This window comes from Alosa sapidissima, chromosome 2, assembly GCF_018492685.1.
Source record: "Alosa sapidissima isolate fAloSap1 chromosome 2, fAloSap1.pri, whole genome shotgun sequence".
NCBI lineage: Eukaryota > Metazoa > Chordata > Actinopteri > Clupeiformes > Clupeidae > Alosa > Alosa sapidissima.
The window spans coordinates 19,062,381-19,076,495 of NC_055958.1; the positions used below are offsets into that span (position 1 = coordinate 19,062,381).

At 43.5% G+C, this 14,115-nt stretch overlaps 2 protein-coding genes and 1 long non-coding RNA gene across 6 annotated transcripts; 2 read left to right on the forward strand and 1 right to left on the reverse strand.

Moving 5' to 3' along the window:
- Positions 1–995: 995 nt before the first annotated feature.
- Positions 996–11,733, reverse strand: LOC121704094. Its single transcript, XR_006030233.1, has 2 exons — positions 11,644–11,733; positions 996–1,423 (listed from the first exon to the last, which is right to left on the reverse strand). It is a non-coding gene; the product is annotated as an uncharacterized LOC121704094 (long non-coding RNA).
- Positions 1,975–8,972, forward strand: LOC121704091 (acetylcholine receptor subunit alpha). The gene is made up of 9 exons (XM_042084704.1): positions 1,975–2,202; positions 3,148–3,290; positions 3,385–3,429; positions 3,614–3,723; positions 4,167–4,362; positions 4,577–4,814; positions 6,936–7,159; positions 7,627–7,866; positions 8,044–8,972. Exons 1-9 carry the CDS (start codon positions 2,157–2,159, stop codon positions 8,173–8,175), a joined length of 1,374 nt encoding a protein of 457 aa, XP_041940638.1. The 5' UTR covers positions 1,975–2,156; the 3' UTR covers positions 8,176–8,972.
- On the forward strand, positions 9,075–13,969 carry LOC121704093 (WAS/WASL-interacting protein family member 1-like). 4 transcript variants are annotated; one of them, XM_042084705.1, is made up of 8 exons: positions 9,075–9,256; positions 10,586–10,666; positions 11,031–11,160; positions 11,732–11,857; positions 11,955–12,485; positions 12,581–12,688; positions 13,109–13,222; positions 13,398–13,822. In XM_042084705.1, the coding sequence occupies exons 2-8, from the start codon at positions 10,616–10,618 to the stop codon at positions 13,442–13,444; spliced, it is 1,107 nt and encodes a 368-aa protein (XP_041940639.1). In that variant the 5' UTR covers positions 9,075–9,256; positions 10,586–10,615; the 3' UTR covers positions 13,445–13,822. The 4 variants fall into 4 exon arrangements, 1 of the variants encoding a protein (XP_041940639.1); XR_006030232.1 differs by having other exon boundaries at positions 12,584–13,222; positions 13,398–13,969; XR_006030230.1 differs by having other exon boundaries at positions 12,581–13,222.
- Positions 13,970–14,115: the final 146 nt, after the last annotated feature.

The window sequence follows — 14,115 nt, forward strand, 5'->3', positions numbered from 1 at the left end:
AGCCTACAACTGTGTAACATACAAAATTATTTATTTTTCTATGATTTCATCATCTTTTCATTGTTTAAACCCAACAGTTAAATTGTGCACACTAGTTTGCATTGTTCCCACAGAATTGTATTGGAGTTATCTACAGTATTCTACTGATGTGGCTTAATGTGGCTACATGCCTCTCACGTATAAATGTCACATCATTTTCCCCACATTAATTATGGGATTGTTTTATGATTTGGAATGTTATGGTCCCTCTGATCCATAAGACTGACCTTTCTTTGTTGATTGAACTGAGATGCAGCGACATTTCTGTGCTCAGAATGCTGACCCACATAGCTAAATGCTAATGCATACTGAAATATTAAAACGGCCTCTGATTATTCACAGGAAAATGTGGGACGACTTTTTCTGTGATTTCCAGTGTTTCACCCAATTCACCCAAATGCTCTGCTTTTGTTTGAGGCACGTCATCGCTGAAGAGAACATAGCTTAGTTGGTTGAGACGCATAACAGCCAGGTAGGCCTACTCTCAAACACATTTTTGTTTCGCTAGGCTATAATTATCACGTTTATATTTAGTGTGCGAACACCTTCAGGGTGAACTTGCCCATGGGGCTCTTGCAGCCACATGCAGTAAGTGGAAGAATGTTAAACATGTAACCTCTCACTGACAGTTCTATCTTTAAAAGAAACATGTTATGTAAAAAATATCCCCTCTAACACTGTAATCTCTGCCATGGAAATGGTAATCTACATAAGCCCAGCTGCCACAGACACACTCAGAGCAGGGCTGTACATAGTGTGGCATCTCAGCCTGTGGGTATTCCACACCAACTACACAAGATCTGTTTGTAAAAAATATATAGTTGCTTATCAAAAACAAAATGCTAAAGCTTAGAATTAAAGGTCTCTGGCCTTTGTCTTTATTCTTTTCTCTCTCCCTTGGCCATCTCTCTCTCAGTCCTTCTGTCTCTCCTTTTTCTCTCTATTTTGGGGAACCGGTTGGTTTTCTGAAAGGCCTTGTCTGGCAGAAAATGATGGCGCAGCCCAGCTGCCAGAATGACCATAGTGAGGCTGACTGAACATTTTCAAAGGCTTCTCTCTGTCACCTCCCTTAAACCCCCCCAAGGTCAAATGAGTTTCATTTTGGCAGGGGGCCTATGAGAGGGGGGATGGGGCAGTAGACTCAGGTGCTCTGACCAGGCAGGGGCCAGGAGAAAAGGCACAGGCACCCATCTTAATTCAGCAATCACCCAAAGTTGCCATTTGCCTCTAAAGAAGATGAATGAGGTGGAGGGTGAGTGGGCGTCTGGTTGAGTGAGCGTCTGATGGTGACGGGGGAAGCGAGTGGCCTCCTCCCATCACCGCCTCCACGGGGAAGGGCAGGTGTGCAGTCCAGGAGGGGGCCAGGGGCGCTGTGACCAGTCATCTGCACAAAAAACAAGGGACGTGGTTTAACTATGTGTGAGTGTCCGCACTTCCTATTTTACGTCAGCATAAATAAACACATAATAAATAAATGAACACATAAGCGATTATTTTACAGCACTGAAAACATCTCATCACTCTGAAGTTTGATGCATCACCCCTGATGCTAAAGTAGCCTAATTGGTGGTACAAAGGACCCTTGAGAAACACCCTCAGGTGCTATCAGATCGCACTCTGAATGAGCCATGTTGTTTTTGTTCACCTGACATGTTGGGCTCATCTCTCTTGGGCTTACATTGTGTATTATTTGCATGAACAGAATTTAAAGCAGACTGGCTCCTTTGAAAACCAAATTAGACTTCAGCTGAATTAAAACACAAGAGTTTGCTGTTTGCCGTTCTGGATATTGATAAGTTAAATTAGATGGATCATAAATATCCTGTCCAGAGCTGCTGAGGTCCAGGATGTCACATGGATGACATATGAGCTGACGTGCTGCCTCGCACATCTGACTGATGGTATGTGTGAGATGACTGAGGACTTTCACCCAGATCCGGTCCCAGTCACAGTTGTCATTTGGGGAGTAGAGTGGTGGGCATTGGTCGCAGAGCTCACTGACCGAGACGTTGCTTGCTAAACTTCTAAATGGACGCCTCTTCTCCTCTCTTATTCTGAGAGGACGAAAAACTGATCAGTTTTCGGAGTAATATGCCAGAGAGGAACCAAACGGCATCATGAGCTGGTTTTATTGTGTGTGTCCTCTCCTCCTTGTGTTGGCAGGTAGGTTCTGTGTGCCGTTTTGAACACTGGGTTTTAAGCATGATACCAACTTACAAAAGCAAATGACATAACACCAAACTTGAATAACAAAAAACAATCCATGTATTTTTTTGTATAACATTCAGGTGACAAACTAACAAGCTCACAGCACATATTCGTGACACATTATAAAACTTTTCTTTTTTAATAACAAATAATACATTTATTTGATTATTATTTAGACATAGATCAAATATAATTGCTTCCAAGAAAAGGGGATAACAGCTGTGTTTTTCAAAGCAGTGATTGACAGATGCAGGTGTAATGTTCAACTCGCTGTTGTTGACAAGTTTGTGATTTGCACTTTTAGCTGTCATGCCTGCTCATTCTAACCAGGAGACTGCTAGACTAAGACTGGTTGTTGTTTTGACTGACAATATTCATCACATTTTATCTGAAGGTCAAACTCTGATGAAATGTGATACTACCGGACGTCTTAGACTTGGGGAGGAAGTAACAAATGCTTTCCTGCAACTCAATCTAAGATGGCCTTATTACACATCCTCAAGTGGGAACCTGAGATCAAAATCAGACTCATCACTTCTATTATGATCTGCAGGGTTAAGGAAAAAATCTTACTTTAAATTGTGAGGGGCTTGGGTTCATTAATTTCTTTATTTTGTTCATTTTGTTGCTAATAATTGTTACAGACAGAATAACTGAGTCAAGTGAGTGGCTAGACAGCTAGAATTCAATATTGACATTTCACCTAGCTGTTTTTATAACCTATTATATGCCACCAGACTGAACAATAGAACAGTCCCTATGGCCAGACATAGAAACAAATATAGACAGCCATGTGGGCTTAACAGATGAACAGTTGGATTCATAGGCTTTGTTTATATGGCATAATCACTGCCACAGCTAGCCATAATGATCTGAAATGCTGAAATGTGTTTCCTCTAGGTTCTGGCTTGTGCTCTGATGATGAATCGCGTCTGGTGAAAACCTTATTCAAAGGCTACAACAAAGTAGTCCGTCCTGTCAATCACTTCAAGGACCCTGTTGTGGTTACCGTTGGGCTCCAGCTTATCCAGCTCATTAGTGTGGTATGGAAATGCAGCCCTTCGCCTCTCCCGTGCCAACATTCATATGGATGCACTCACTCCCCACACTCACCTAGTTTATTTGTCTCTCTGGCAGGACGAAGTCAATCAGATTGTCACAAGCAACGTCAGACTGAAGCAGGTGTGTTTTCTCATTTTCTTCTTAAGCTTTGTCTCTCAAACCAGACAGCTGGTACGAATCTACAAACAACCTTCCCTGATTAAAATGATCATTTTGACTCGTGACATGAATTTAAAGCATGCACAATCTTCTGTTGAATCTTATTATGCAACTTCTGTATAATTCTATTCTCAACCCCTCACAGAAATGGAAAGATGTGAATTTACAGTGGAATCCTAATGATTATGGAGGAATCCAAAAGATAAGAGTCCCATCCACAGATCTTTGGCGTCCTGACCTTGTTCTCTACAATAAGTAAGAATGAGGGATTTTTTTTCTCTCTTTCACTCTGCAGGTCAGATCTGGTTTCCTGTGATGTCCGCAGACAACCTCTGATAGAGCTGTTGATAGTTTCTCATCACATGACCCTTTTTTTTCCACACAGTGCAGGGTGGGGGTGGAGGAAGGAAAATGGCGGTAGGGGGGGGTTCAGATTTCATCGAGCTAAATCGGGCCTCGGCATTGCAGGTTCACACACACACATATGCTCTGTCTGATACGATGCTGTTTCTCCCTGACAACCAGCCTCCTGCCACACGGGCACTGGTGGCCGACTCCGCTCTGGTTGGTTGGCACTGGCACGCGCGGGTGGTGTTATGGTGGAACCGCTCACCAGCTCCAGGCAGCGTTGTCTCTGTGTGTTAACGTTGTCTCTCGCCCACTCCCTCTTGTGCCCCTGCGTTTTTGGTGCCCTGCAGTGCCGACGGTGACTTTGCCATCGTGCACGAGACCAAAGTGCTGCTGGAATACAACGGGATGATCACTTGGAACCCGCCCGCCATCTTCAAGAGCTACTGTGAGATCATCGTGCTCCACTTCCCTTTTGACTTGCAGAACTGCACCATGAAACTTGGCACCTGGACCTATGATGGCCTGCTGGTTGTCATCAATCCAGTAACTACCACACAAGCATTCACATCCACTCACTCACTCATGCGGAGCATCCATTCTAATCCCCTTTTGACACAAGTTTGTAAACATTTCCACACAGCCATAAATCCTCAATTTGACTCATATAGGATGGATTCAGTAACGCAGTGTTCTATCTTAGAAACAAACTCAGTGGTCTTCAAGAGTGTGAGTTTGATGTTGACTCTTTCACCACCAGGACAGTGACCGCCCTGACCTGAGCAACTTCATGGAGAGCGGGGAGTGGGTGATGAAGGACTACCGCAGCTGGAAGCACTGGGTCTACTACGCCTGCTGCCCCGATACCCCCTACCTGGACATCACCTACCACTTCCTCATGCTGCGCCTGCCCCTATACTTCATCGTCAACGTCATCATCCCCTGCATGCTCTTCTCCTTCCTCACAGGCCTGGTGTTCTACCTGCCCACGGACTCTGGTATGACCTGCTGTCTACTCCCCCGCAGCCTCACAGGAGCATTACCCTGTGCACTATCAGGGCTTTAGAATCTGGTGGTTGATGTGATGTTGTTGATGCCTCAGAGAGACAATAGTTTGATACTGTCCACCTCAAACCTGAAGCCTGTTGTGTTGCTATATAGTCTGTATACACAGAAAGGGAATGGCACATTGTGAGAGCCTAATTGACATTTGAGAATATTTGTCCATGATATTCAGTGAGCACGTGGAATGAGGATATTTTCATTTTGCACTCATTTTTGGATGCAGTGCAAGCTCTTTGGCTTGATGGTCTGATGTAAGCCATGTCAACTCGGTGACTGATGTGGCAGCGATTGTTTTTGGCCCCACCTCAAAGCCTGAGTTCCCCGCCTTGGCTGCCTTTAATGCATAATACATCAGTGCTCGCCAATTTCTGATACGTCCCCCTGCTACCCTGTGGAGGTAAAGCTGTGACACTGATCTGTGTGGGATTGCACGTCGTCTCGGTGTTTGCTGGTCTACAACTGGGTTGTTTATGACCGTTGGCAACTGGATCTCCCTCTATGCAATATCCGTGTGAGAGACTAGGGGAATTAAAAACACAACCCAGATCTCCTCTCTGCGGGCTGCCGCATAAACCCCTCTGTTGGGCACCCCCTGGTATTCCACCAGCAAAAGAACATACGGGGAGTATGCTATAGTAGTGACCGACACTGATTTCCTGATTCTCAGTCGAGTAAGAGGCTTTATAGATCGGGTCCCAGCTGCCCTCTGTATAGCATGGTGGGGTTCTGGACTGGGTTAAGCTTGGACGGGCACCCACCCCCATCCACGCTCCATGACACAGCTATGGCCTCCGACTCAGAGAGACCTTCCCCCCTCCTGTCGTATGGACCAGTTCTCAAGGAGATGTGGAGGCATTACATTGGGGAGAGGAAGGGCTATATGTCACCGGTCCTCCACGTCACACCGCTACGCTTCTCCGTCTGAGTCAGGGTTGATTTATCACCGTGAGTGGCAGGGGCAGATTTATTTATTTCTCTCCTCTGTGGCTGTGATGGGTGGCGAGGCGCTGTGGAACAAATGCAATTATCACTCACAGCACTGTCACACCATCACCCTCTAAAGCACTTAATCACCAAGGGCTTGAAGAATCAGGCGGTGGATGGGCTAATAAGTCTCTCACAAGTAAATGAGAATAAGCAGCACCCACTGATCAGGCCAATGTGCTTGGTTAAGGTATTGATTTATCAGATGGTTTAAACTCCTGCAGCTGTCTCAGCCATCACTATTTCACCAGCAAGTGTAGTGTTTACTTTGGACAAATTGGCTCTAGTCAGTGAGAGGATCTTTATTAGCACACGATAAAAATGAAAGGAAAGCTGGCTGTGTGTAAAATATGGGATTCAATTCTGTCTTTCATGTTATGTAGCTGGTTAACTATAACTTTTCAACCAATTGTGCCACCTGATACGGCTCCAGAGATTAGTGGAGTTTCAGGGAGCGGGATTTGATTCTGCACTGTGCAGCTGTCTCTTGTCCCTTGTGAGGGCATAGAAACATGCCCCCTGCCTGTTCACAACTATGACCTTGCGGCAGTTGTTTGTCTCCAGTAACATTCTATCTATAGACCACTATGCCATGTTGGACACAACCCCTCAAAGATATTCCAGTAAAACAGTTTTATAGTCTTAGATATGAGCTACACCAGGCGCGTAACTGAAGCATTCCATTCGCAATGCGTAAAATCCATTTTAAAAGACTGGTATATTTTTTTCGAACGTACGCGCCGCTATCACGTCTGGTGTAGCTACTTCCATTGATTATAGTGGCAGCTAATTGTTGCAGCAGACGCTACGCGAACGGAACGCTTCATTACGCGCCTGGTGTAGCTCATACCTTATCCTCTGTAGTAACTAGTACATGGTTCTACAGTAAACTATGAACAGATTTGGAATGTTTGTTCAATATAATAATACCATAAATATAATAATACCATAAGTGTTGCAAGTTTCTAGATATTCCCAGATATATTTTTCTCTATAAAACACAGAAGATTATATTTTCCTTATGCATCCATCTGTCTCTCCTACACTCTGTGGGACGTGCTGTCTCTCAGGTGAGAAAATGACCCTGAGCATCTCCGTCCTGCTGTCTCTGACCGTGTTCCTGCTGGTCATCGTGGAGCTCATCCCCTCCACCTCCAGCGCTGTGCCCCTGATTGGGAAGTACATGCTGTTCACCATGGTCTTCGTCATAGCCTCCATCATCATCACCGTCATCGTCATCAACACCCACCACCGCTCGCCCAGTACACATACTATGCCTGAATGGGTTCGCAAGGTGAGCTCAAGAGGGAGGCTGTTCTACACTTGTACTCATGTCATGGTCACTTTAGCACCCCAGATACAGGGCTTATGTACTATAAGGTCATTATGTAAATATTGAGGGCATGTAATGTCCACAGATCTTGCTGGTAATTATTTAGCTGGACATAAACTGGACACATATAGCTATAGACAATTCTTTATTACCAAAAATGTATTTTACCTCTGATTAAAAGCATTGATTTTCTTGCCAAATGTCTTTGAAACCCTGTACTGGTGGAATGGATGATACCCAGTGCTGCCATCTACAGTATGTTAGTGCTTCACTCTGGTTTAGGAAGTAAAACAAGTCCAATGTCTAGTATGGACTGCTTCATCATAGAACTATTGTTTGTGTCATAGAAACTCTTTGAACTGTGTATAGCACATCAGGCATCCTCACTGCATAAAGTATACCAATAATTTTACATGCTCTTTCACCAGATTTTCATCGATACCATTCCCAACCTTATGTTCTTCTCTACGATGAAGCGACCATCCCTAGAGAAGCAAGCCAAAACCATCTATTCTCCTCAACTTGACATTTCAGACATCTCTGGCAAGCCACATCCTGCACCTGTCACGTATGAATCCCCCGTGCTCAGAAATCCAGATGTACGCAGTGCCATCGAAGGAGTCAAGTACATTTCTGAGACCATGAAGTCGGATGAGGAGTCCAGCAATGTAAGACACAGACATAAGAGATCCGTGTTCCTTTTTCCTCACAATAATTGTACATTTACAGTGGGAATAGTTGGATTTTTTGCTACAGTGGCAGCCAGTGGCTGTGCATGTTTTGCATGTTGAGTTGTGTGTTTTCTTTGATGTCTGGTTAATTGCTGGCCCTTGTTCCCTCACCAGGCCTGTGAGGAGTGGAAGTTTGTTGCCATGGTGCTGGACCACATTTTGCTCTGTGTCTTCATGGCAGTCTGTATTATCGGCACTCTCGGTGTGTTTGCCGGCCGCCTCATTGAACTCAGCCTGCAACCCTAAAAGGCAGCTATGCTCTTCATGTGACCATTTAACATGACTAATCAACAATTCTCTGGAATTGGAAAGGGGATCAATTCCAGGAGTTTGTAAAAAAAAAAATTAGACCTTTTTAGAGTATTCAGTTTGTACAGACCAATGTCTGGTATTTCTTTTTGTCATTTTTGGAATACTGTCTGGCATTGTATTTTCATAGCAATTACAAAAATGTATGCCTTGTAAAAGAAATGACTCTGGGACACTCATGGGATCCATAAAATGTCAATAAGGTCTGACAAACCTAGAAACATCCAAAATCCAGGCATTTGTGCAAGCTAATAATTTGTAATGTACACTGAATGCAGGGGGTGGACTCCTACCGTGGTGAAGTCGCGCAGAGTTTAGCTGAAATACACTGCTTCCACAATTTAAAAAAACAAACAGCAGAAAAGAGTTATTATAAGGAGCTTCCCTCCTATTGTTAGACTGAGTTAAGATAGAAGTGAAGAAAGAAAAAAATAGATACGGGTCAGACAATATTTTTTGGTATGCACTCTATTCCCAGTGGAGGCTGCTAAATATGTCTGCCTGCATCTTGCTTTCCTTGGGGCATCTGGGGTTATATTTATACAGTATAATAGTCTGTGTGATTTTACTTTTTTAGCAATGGCAGTGGGACATTTCTTATAACTGAAATGTGTATGTATGACAAATTTTTTACTTTTCATTTAAAGTTGTGCTGTCTTCCAGTATTGTGTCAGTGTATCTTTATTTGATTATTAACCATTTTAATAATAGAATAAACCAAGGATTTGAAATAAGCTTTGAACTTCCTCTACTTTTGTATTACTTGGACTGCAGAACTATGTACCAATAGACATGTGGCTTTACCAACTCCAAATCCCATTGATTGTGCTGTATGAAAACTGTCTAAAACTGATGCACCACAAGTGTGTCTAAGATGGCTGGTGAATGCGGAGATGTGTGACTCACAAGAGGCACAGTCATGCCTGTGTGACAGCAAGAGCCGTGTCTGGAAACTCTGATTGACCTCGTCACACTTAAAGAATTGCTCAACACTGAAGGTGTCTTCTTAGATGTGATGGTAAGTATTTGCATGGATCTTTCTCTGCTTTGTTTGTAAAAAAGCTCTAGCAATGACAGAGTTCATCACTTTGCAAAGTGTTTTTTTTTGTTGTTGTTGGAGGAATGATGCCATAGCAACGTCTTTTGTGAACTGAGTGTCAAATCAGGTCATTGAACTTAGCCTATAAAAGAGTTATTGATGATAGCTGGTCTCAATGATGTTAATGTATTGTGTTTATATCTCATTTATGTGGGTTGTGTGGTAAATACTAAGCTATAGGAAAGTAATGCTAATGTGGATCATGATATTTTTGTTGAATGCATACAGTATGCATTCTCTTAAACGCATGTATTCTCATTCCATACACTGTTTGAATGGAGGTTTCAGAGTAGGCTAAAATATATTCAGGCATTGAAGGTGGCTTTGTTTGGAGTGCCTCAGTCTATATAAAGTCTGTAGATTAACCCAGTACATGGGTCTGGTAGTGAAGGTATTTGAAAAGGTTTTTTATGATGTGCAGGGGGTGAGAGTCCTAAAATGGTGTGAGTGCATCTCCTGTTCTGTGAACGACATTCATGGAGAATTGAAATGCATTGAGGCTGGTGTGCTACTGTATAACTTTAGAAGGAATTAGTTACTGAAGGGGGAAGCATGTCCCTCTGGGAGATCTATTCAGAGTTATGTATATTTAAAAATGCCGGTGTATGTGTGAAAGGCCCCTGTGACTAATTATCTGGGGAGAATGCAAAGTGAACCCTCCACATGGGGAGAGGTATTCAGTGGCTTTTAATAAAACAGGAGTGGTGGCAGAGTAGCGTTGTGTGGCATGATGAGAGCCAGACTGGACTTTGACACAGACGGCTGGTCTGTAAGGGGCTGGTGGTGGGGTAGGGTGGGCTAAGGTGGGTTATGGTCACTGCAAAGGATTCTGGGTGAAGGAGTGAAGTGAGGGGTACTGAGGAGGTGCATGAGGGTTAGGTTGTAGGTCTTCCAGTTCCTGTTGACCTAGCCAGGCCTGCTGTGGTTTCAGCCTGAGCTACCTCTCTGTTTCATACTCTTATCTTGCAACATTTCAACAGAATAACATCAGCTGGGTAAAAATCATATTACCGTTGCTAAGGCTGTAATCATAAATGTTGAATTAATCTGTCCCAAGCATATTGACTGAAACATTTGGTTTTCTCATACAATAGACAATCAATGCATACAATGCACTGATTGCACTCTTGAACAGGTCAATAATGCAGTTGTATAGAGCATGTCATATTTATTCATGATAGATTTAAGATGAGATGCTACCAATGCTAACCCACAGTATGCATGTGTTCTTTCAAATCTGACTGACAGAACAGCGTAGTCAGGGAGGTCTGAGAAAAGATGCCAGTCCCGCCTCCACCTCCTCCTCCTCCTCCCCCCACACTTGCTGTGGTAAGCTACAGCAATATGGTAAACCTTTTACACACTCATTTACACTCACCAAGTTAACACACTTTTACATAGGGGTGCAGTTACACTAAATGACACAGGTTTAATGTACCAACAAAAAGCCGGTAGTTATACCTTTTATAATACATCACGTGTTGGTTTGTATCTCTTTAAATAAACATTCTATTTCAAGTATTGGAACATACACAGACCACAGAGTAGATCCCAGGGCGCACACAAAACAGACTGAGCATCTACTCTAAGATAGTCTGGTTAAAACCGACTCTTCAGAGACATCTGGTGGTGAGCATGGCCACAGCGACCATAAATCACAGACTGACTACCTTTGTTATCTGGATGACTACAGGCCAACACAGAGAAACCCTCACTGAACAAGTCTGAGCAGCGAGGGAGAAATGCTCTGCTATCAGACATATCCAAGGGAAAACGCCTCAAGAAAGCTATCACTAATGACAGAAGTGCTCCAGTTTTTGAGAGTAAGTAGTCAAAAATGCCCTTTTTGTCTCCCTCCTAGGCTTTCAGACTATGCCTTATTTTCCTGTTAATGAACACCACTAAATTTTAAACATCATTAGATATTAAACTGACTCTTGCCCAGTTTTTTATTCAATATTAATCATTATAGGGGGCTAGTTTAATATTTCAGAATAGCATTCTCTTTTCATCATCAGCAGCTGCAGTTGTAATGAACCAGCGGCATACAGTTTGGTCTACGCTGTGACCTTCAAACGTTTTAATCTGCCTACTTTGACACACACTATCGCATTTGCGTTTGTTGCTTATGGTCACCACAAAAAGGCACTACGAAAACTGTATGTGCAGACTAATAAAATCTAGCCCTGTTATCCAGTGTGTGTGTGTGTGTGTGTGTGTGTGTGTGTGTATGTGTGTGTGTGTGTGGATGCTGCAGACAGCTAGTAAGAGTGGAACTGACAGCATCCCACAGTGATGGCCTTTACCTGCTGCTTGTGAGCTCCAGTGTGTGGCACACTTGGTGGGCAGGCAGTCAGAGCCTGAGTCCTCTCTCTCCTCTGTGTGTGTGTGCAGAGGCCACAGGAGGGGGAGTCACAAGACAGGATCAAGTTGGCACCTTCAGCCCTGGAACTCAGTCTGACCAGCAGAGACTACAGCACAGATATGTGCCCAAACAGTCTGTGAACAACAAAGGCAACGGTAATCAAGTGTATGGCCTTGTTATTATGACTGCACACACACATTCATGTGTAAATAATTAATCAAACTATATGATTCTGTCTGTGTGGACCAATAGGAAGGGACATCCTCTCTGTGTGTAAAATCTCCAGACCAGCTCTTGGTGGCCTTCAGACCAAACTACCTCTGCCACTACCTCAAGGAGTCTGCCCAGCACCTTTACTATCCACCCCCCAATCTCCCTCCCTGCCTGCCAGACACCCAGGCCTTCCACTTCCCAGAGCCCAGAACTCTCTCCATCCTCCTCCGCTTCCCAACACTAGTCGTCCTCCACTACCCAGATTCCTCAGTGTTCCTGCTGAGTGCTGCCCTCTGCTGGCAGCCAGGGAGAAAAAGCCCTCTCGCCTTCCACAATGGCCGCCACAGCCACCCGCTCTGCCCTGTAAGCCTGCTAACTTCACTGGGTGCCGAGCCATCACTCACAGTGCCAAGCTGTCTCCTCTTCCCTGCCTGGCCCGGGAGCAAAACAACTCCCCAAGACCCCCCAAGAAGAGCCAGTCCTTTGCTGGATATGACCGCCCTCCTCCTGTGCGGTCTCGGCCTCTGCCACCTCTACCTAATGAGCAAACTCTACCCGGTGTCAGCTTAGGTGGGCACTGTTCAGAAAATCATGTAGATTATTTTATCACTGAATTGTATCTGGAAGGGATGTTGAACTAACAATATTCTTTCTTCTTCAAAAAGAAGCCACCTCAGGACCACCTCTCCCTCCTAACAAGCCAACCCTTAGAAGTCTGCATCCATTACCTGCCATTGAGAATAGTACTATCAACCTCAATGACCACACCACAGGTACAATACTGTACTGCTCATATCTGACAAATGTGGTGCCAACATGGATGACACTTAATGTAACCAAATATTGCATAATATATTTACCGATACATTTGAATCATATTCATTCAAACTGCCTGAAAAAAGATGAAAAGGCATGCTACGTAAAATACAATGCTCTCACAATAATGTTTCATGCCCTCTGTATAGCCTGTAAAGGTTTTCTTTCACAGGCATCCTCGCTGCATAACAGCAAAAAGGTTCTTTGGTGTGCTGCCATCACTGAAATTATATTAGACAAAACATTTTGCTTACCCCAATAGTTTCATGCACTCTTAAAACAAATGTGTTGAAAATAACACAGTTTGTGTTGTTTCTAACACATTAGTTTTAAGGGTGTGTTTATGTCTACAGTTCAGTAATATACTTGTATCACAGATGTGTGGGAGAACAGGTTCACCTTCCACCCAGTGATGGATCTCCCTCTCCCTGAGGTATATGTTCCTGGACGCAAGACCTACCCCAGCAGTCTCTTCAAAAGATATGCAAAAGGTGCTCTTTATTTTTTCACGACTATATAATATGGGGAACTGAAATCTGGGCTGACTTCCCATAGCACATAGGCCTACTAGCCATGGACTGAAATTCAACTACATCTGCTCTGTGACTATTTTTTTAAGGAACTATGTCTTGGTCTGACTTGTTCTCTTTTTTGTTCTTTTTTTAGGGAAAAGGGAGAGAGGGTCTCCTCCTCTAGCTCCAGTTATAAGATGAAATGATGTCCTTTTTCAAATGTGCATTATTTTGGGTTTTATTCATTCTTTACTACATCTCAACTGTCTTTTCCATGTTGAGAAACAAAACATTGTAGTGCTTTTCCAAATGATTTATTAAAATTAATCTAATTTGTATATTTCCATTCAGTCAATCCAAGTAGATCTAAATGACACATGCATAGCATATATTTGCATTAAAGGTGTATACAAGTGAATGCAATTTGAGTTTCTTGGAAGTATCCTAAGTTGTGCAAGTACAAAAAAGTGTTTATTTCTTTCTTTTTTACGCAAAATTGAGTGACGCTTCTCTAGGTATATAAAGATGATGGAGTGGCTTGACAGAATAGTTAATTTGATATGAAATGACGTCTGCAGCCTACTACGTACTTGCAAGGGTGACCCCTGGCAGCCATTCTTGGAACAACATGTGTGAATCTCACACTTAGATTGCGTAAAATTTGCGCAATGCAGAGATTAAATGTGAAAGTGTGCTGTGGTGCAGTAGCTTTTAATACAGGCATCATTCGTGGACATGTGAATGAGTAAACTTGGAGGCTATTGTTCCGATCCTGCTCTAATCTGTCTTTTTTACTGCGTGAGAGGGCCAGATGGGGTTGAAAAAGGTTCTCCCACGGTAGTCCCACCTACTGTCGCAGTTGATTGGCGAAC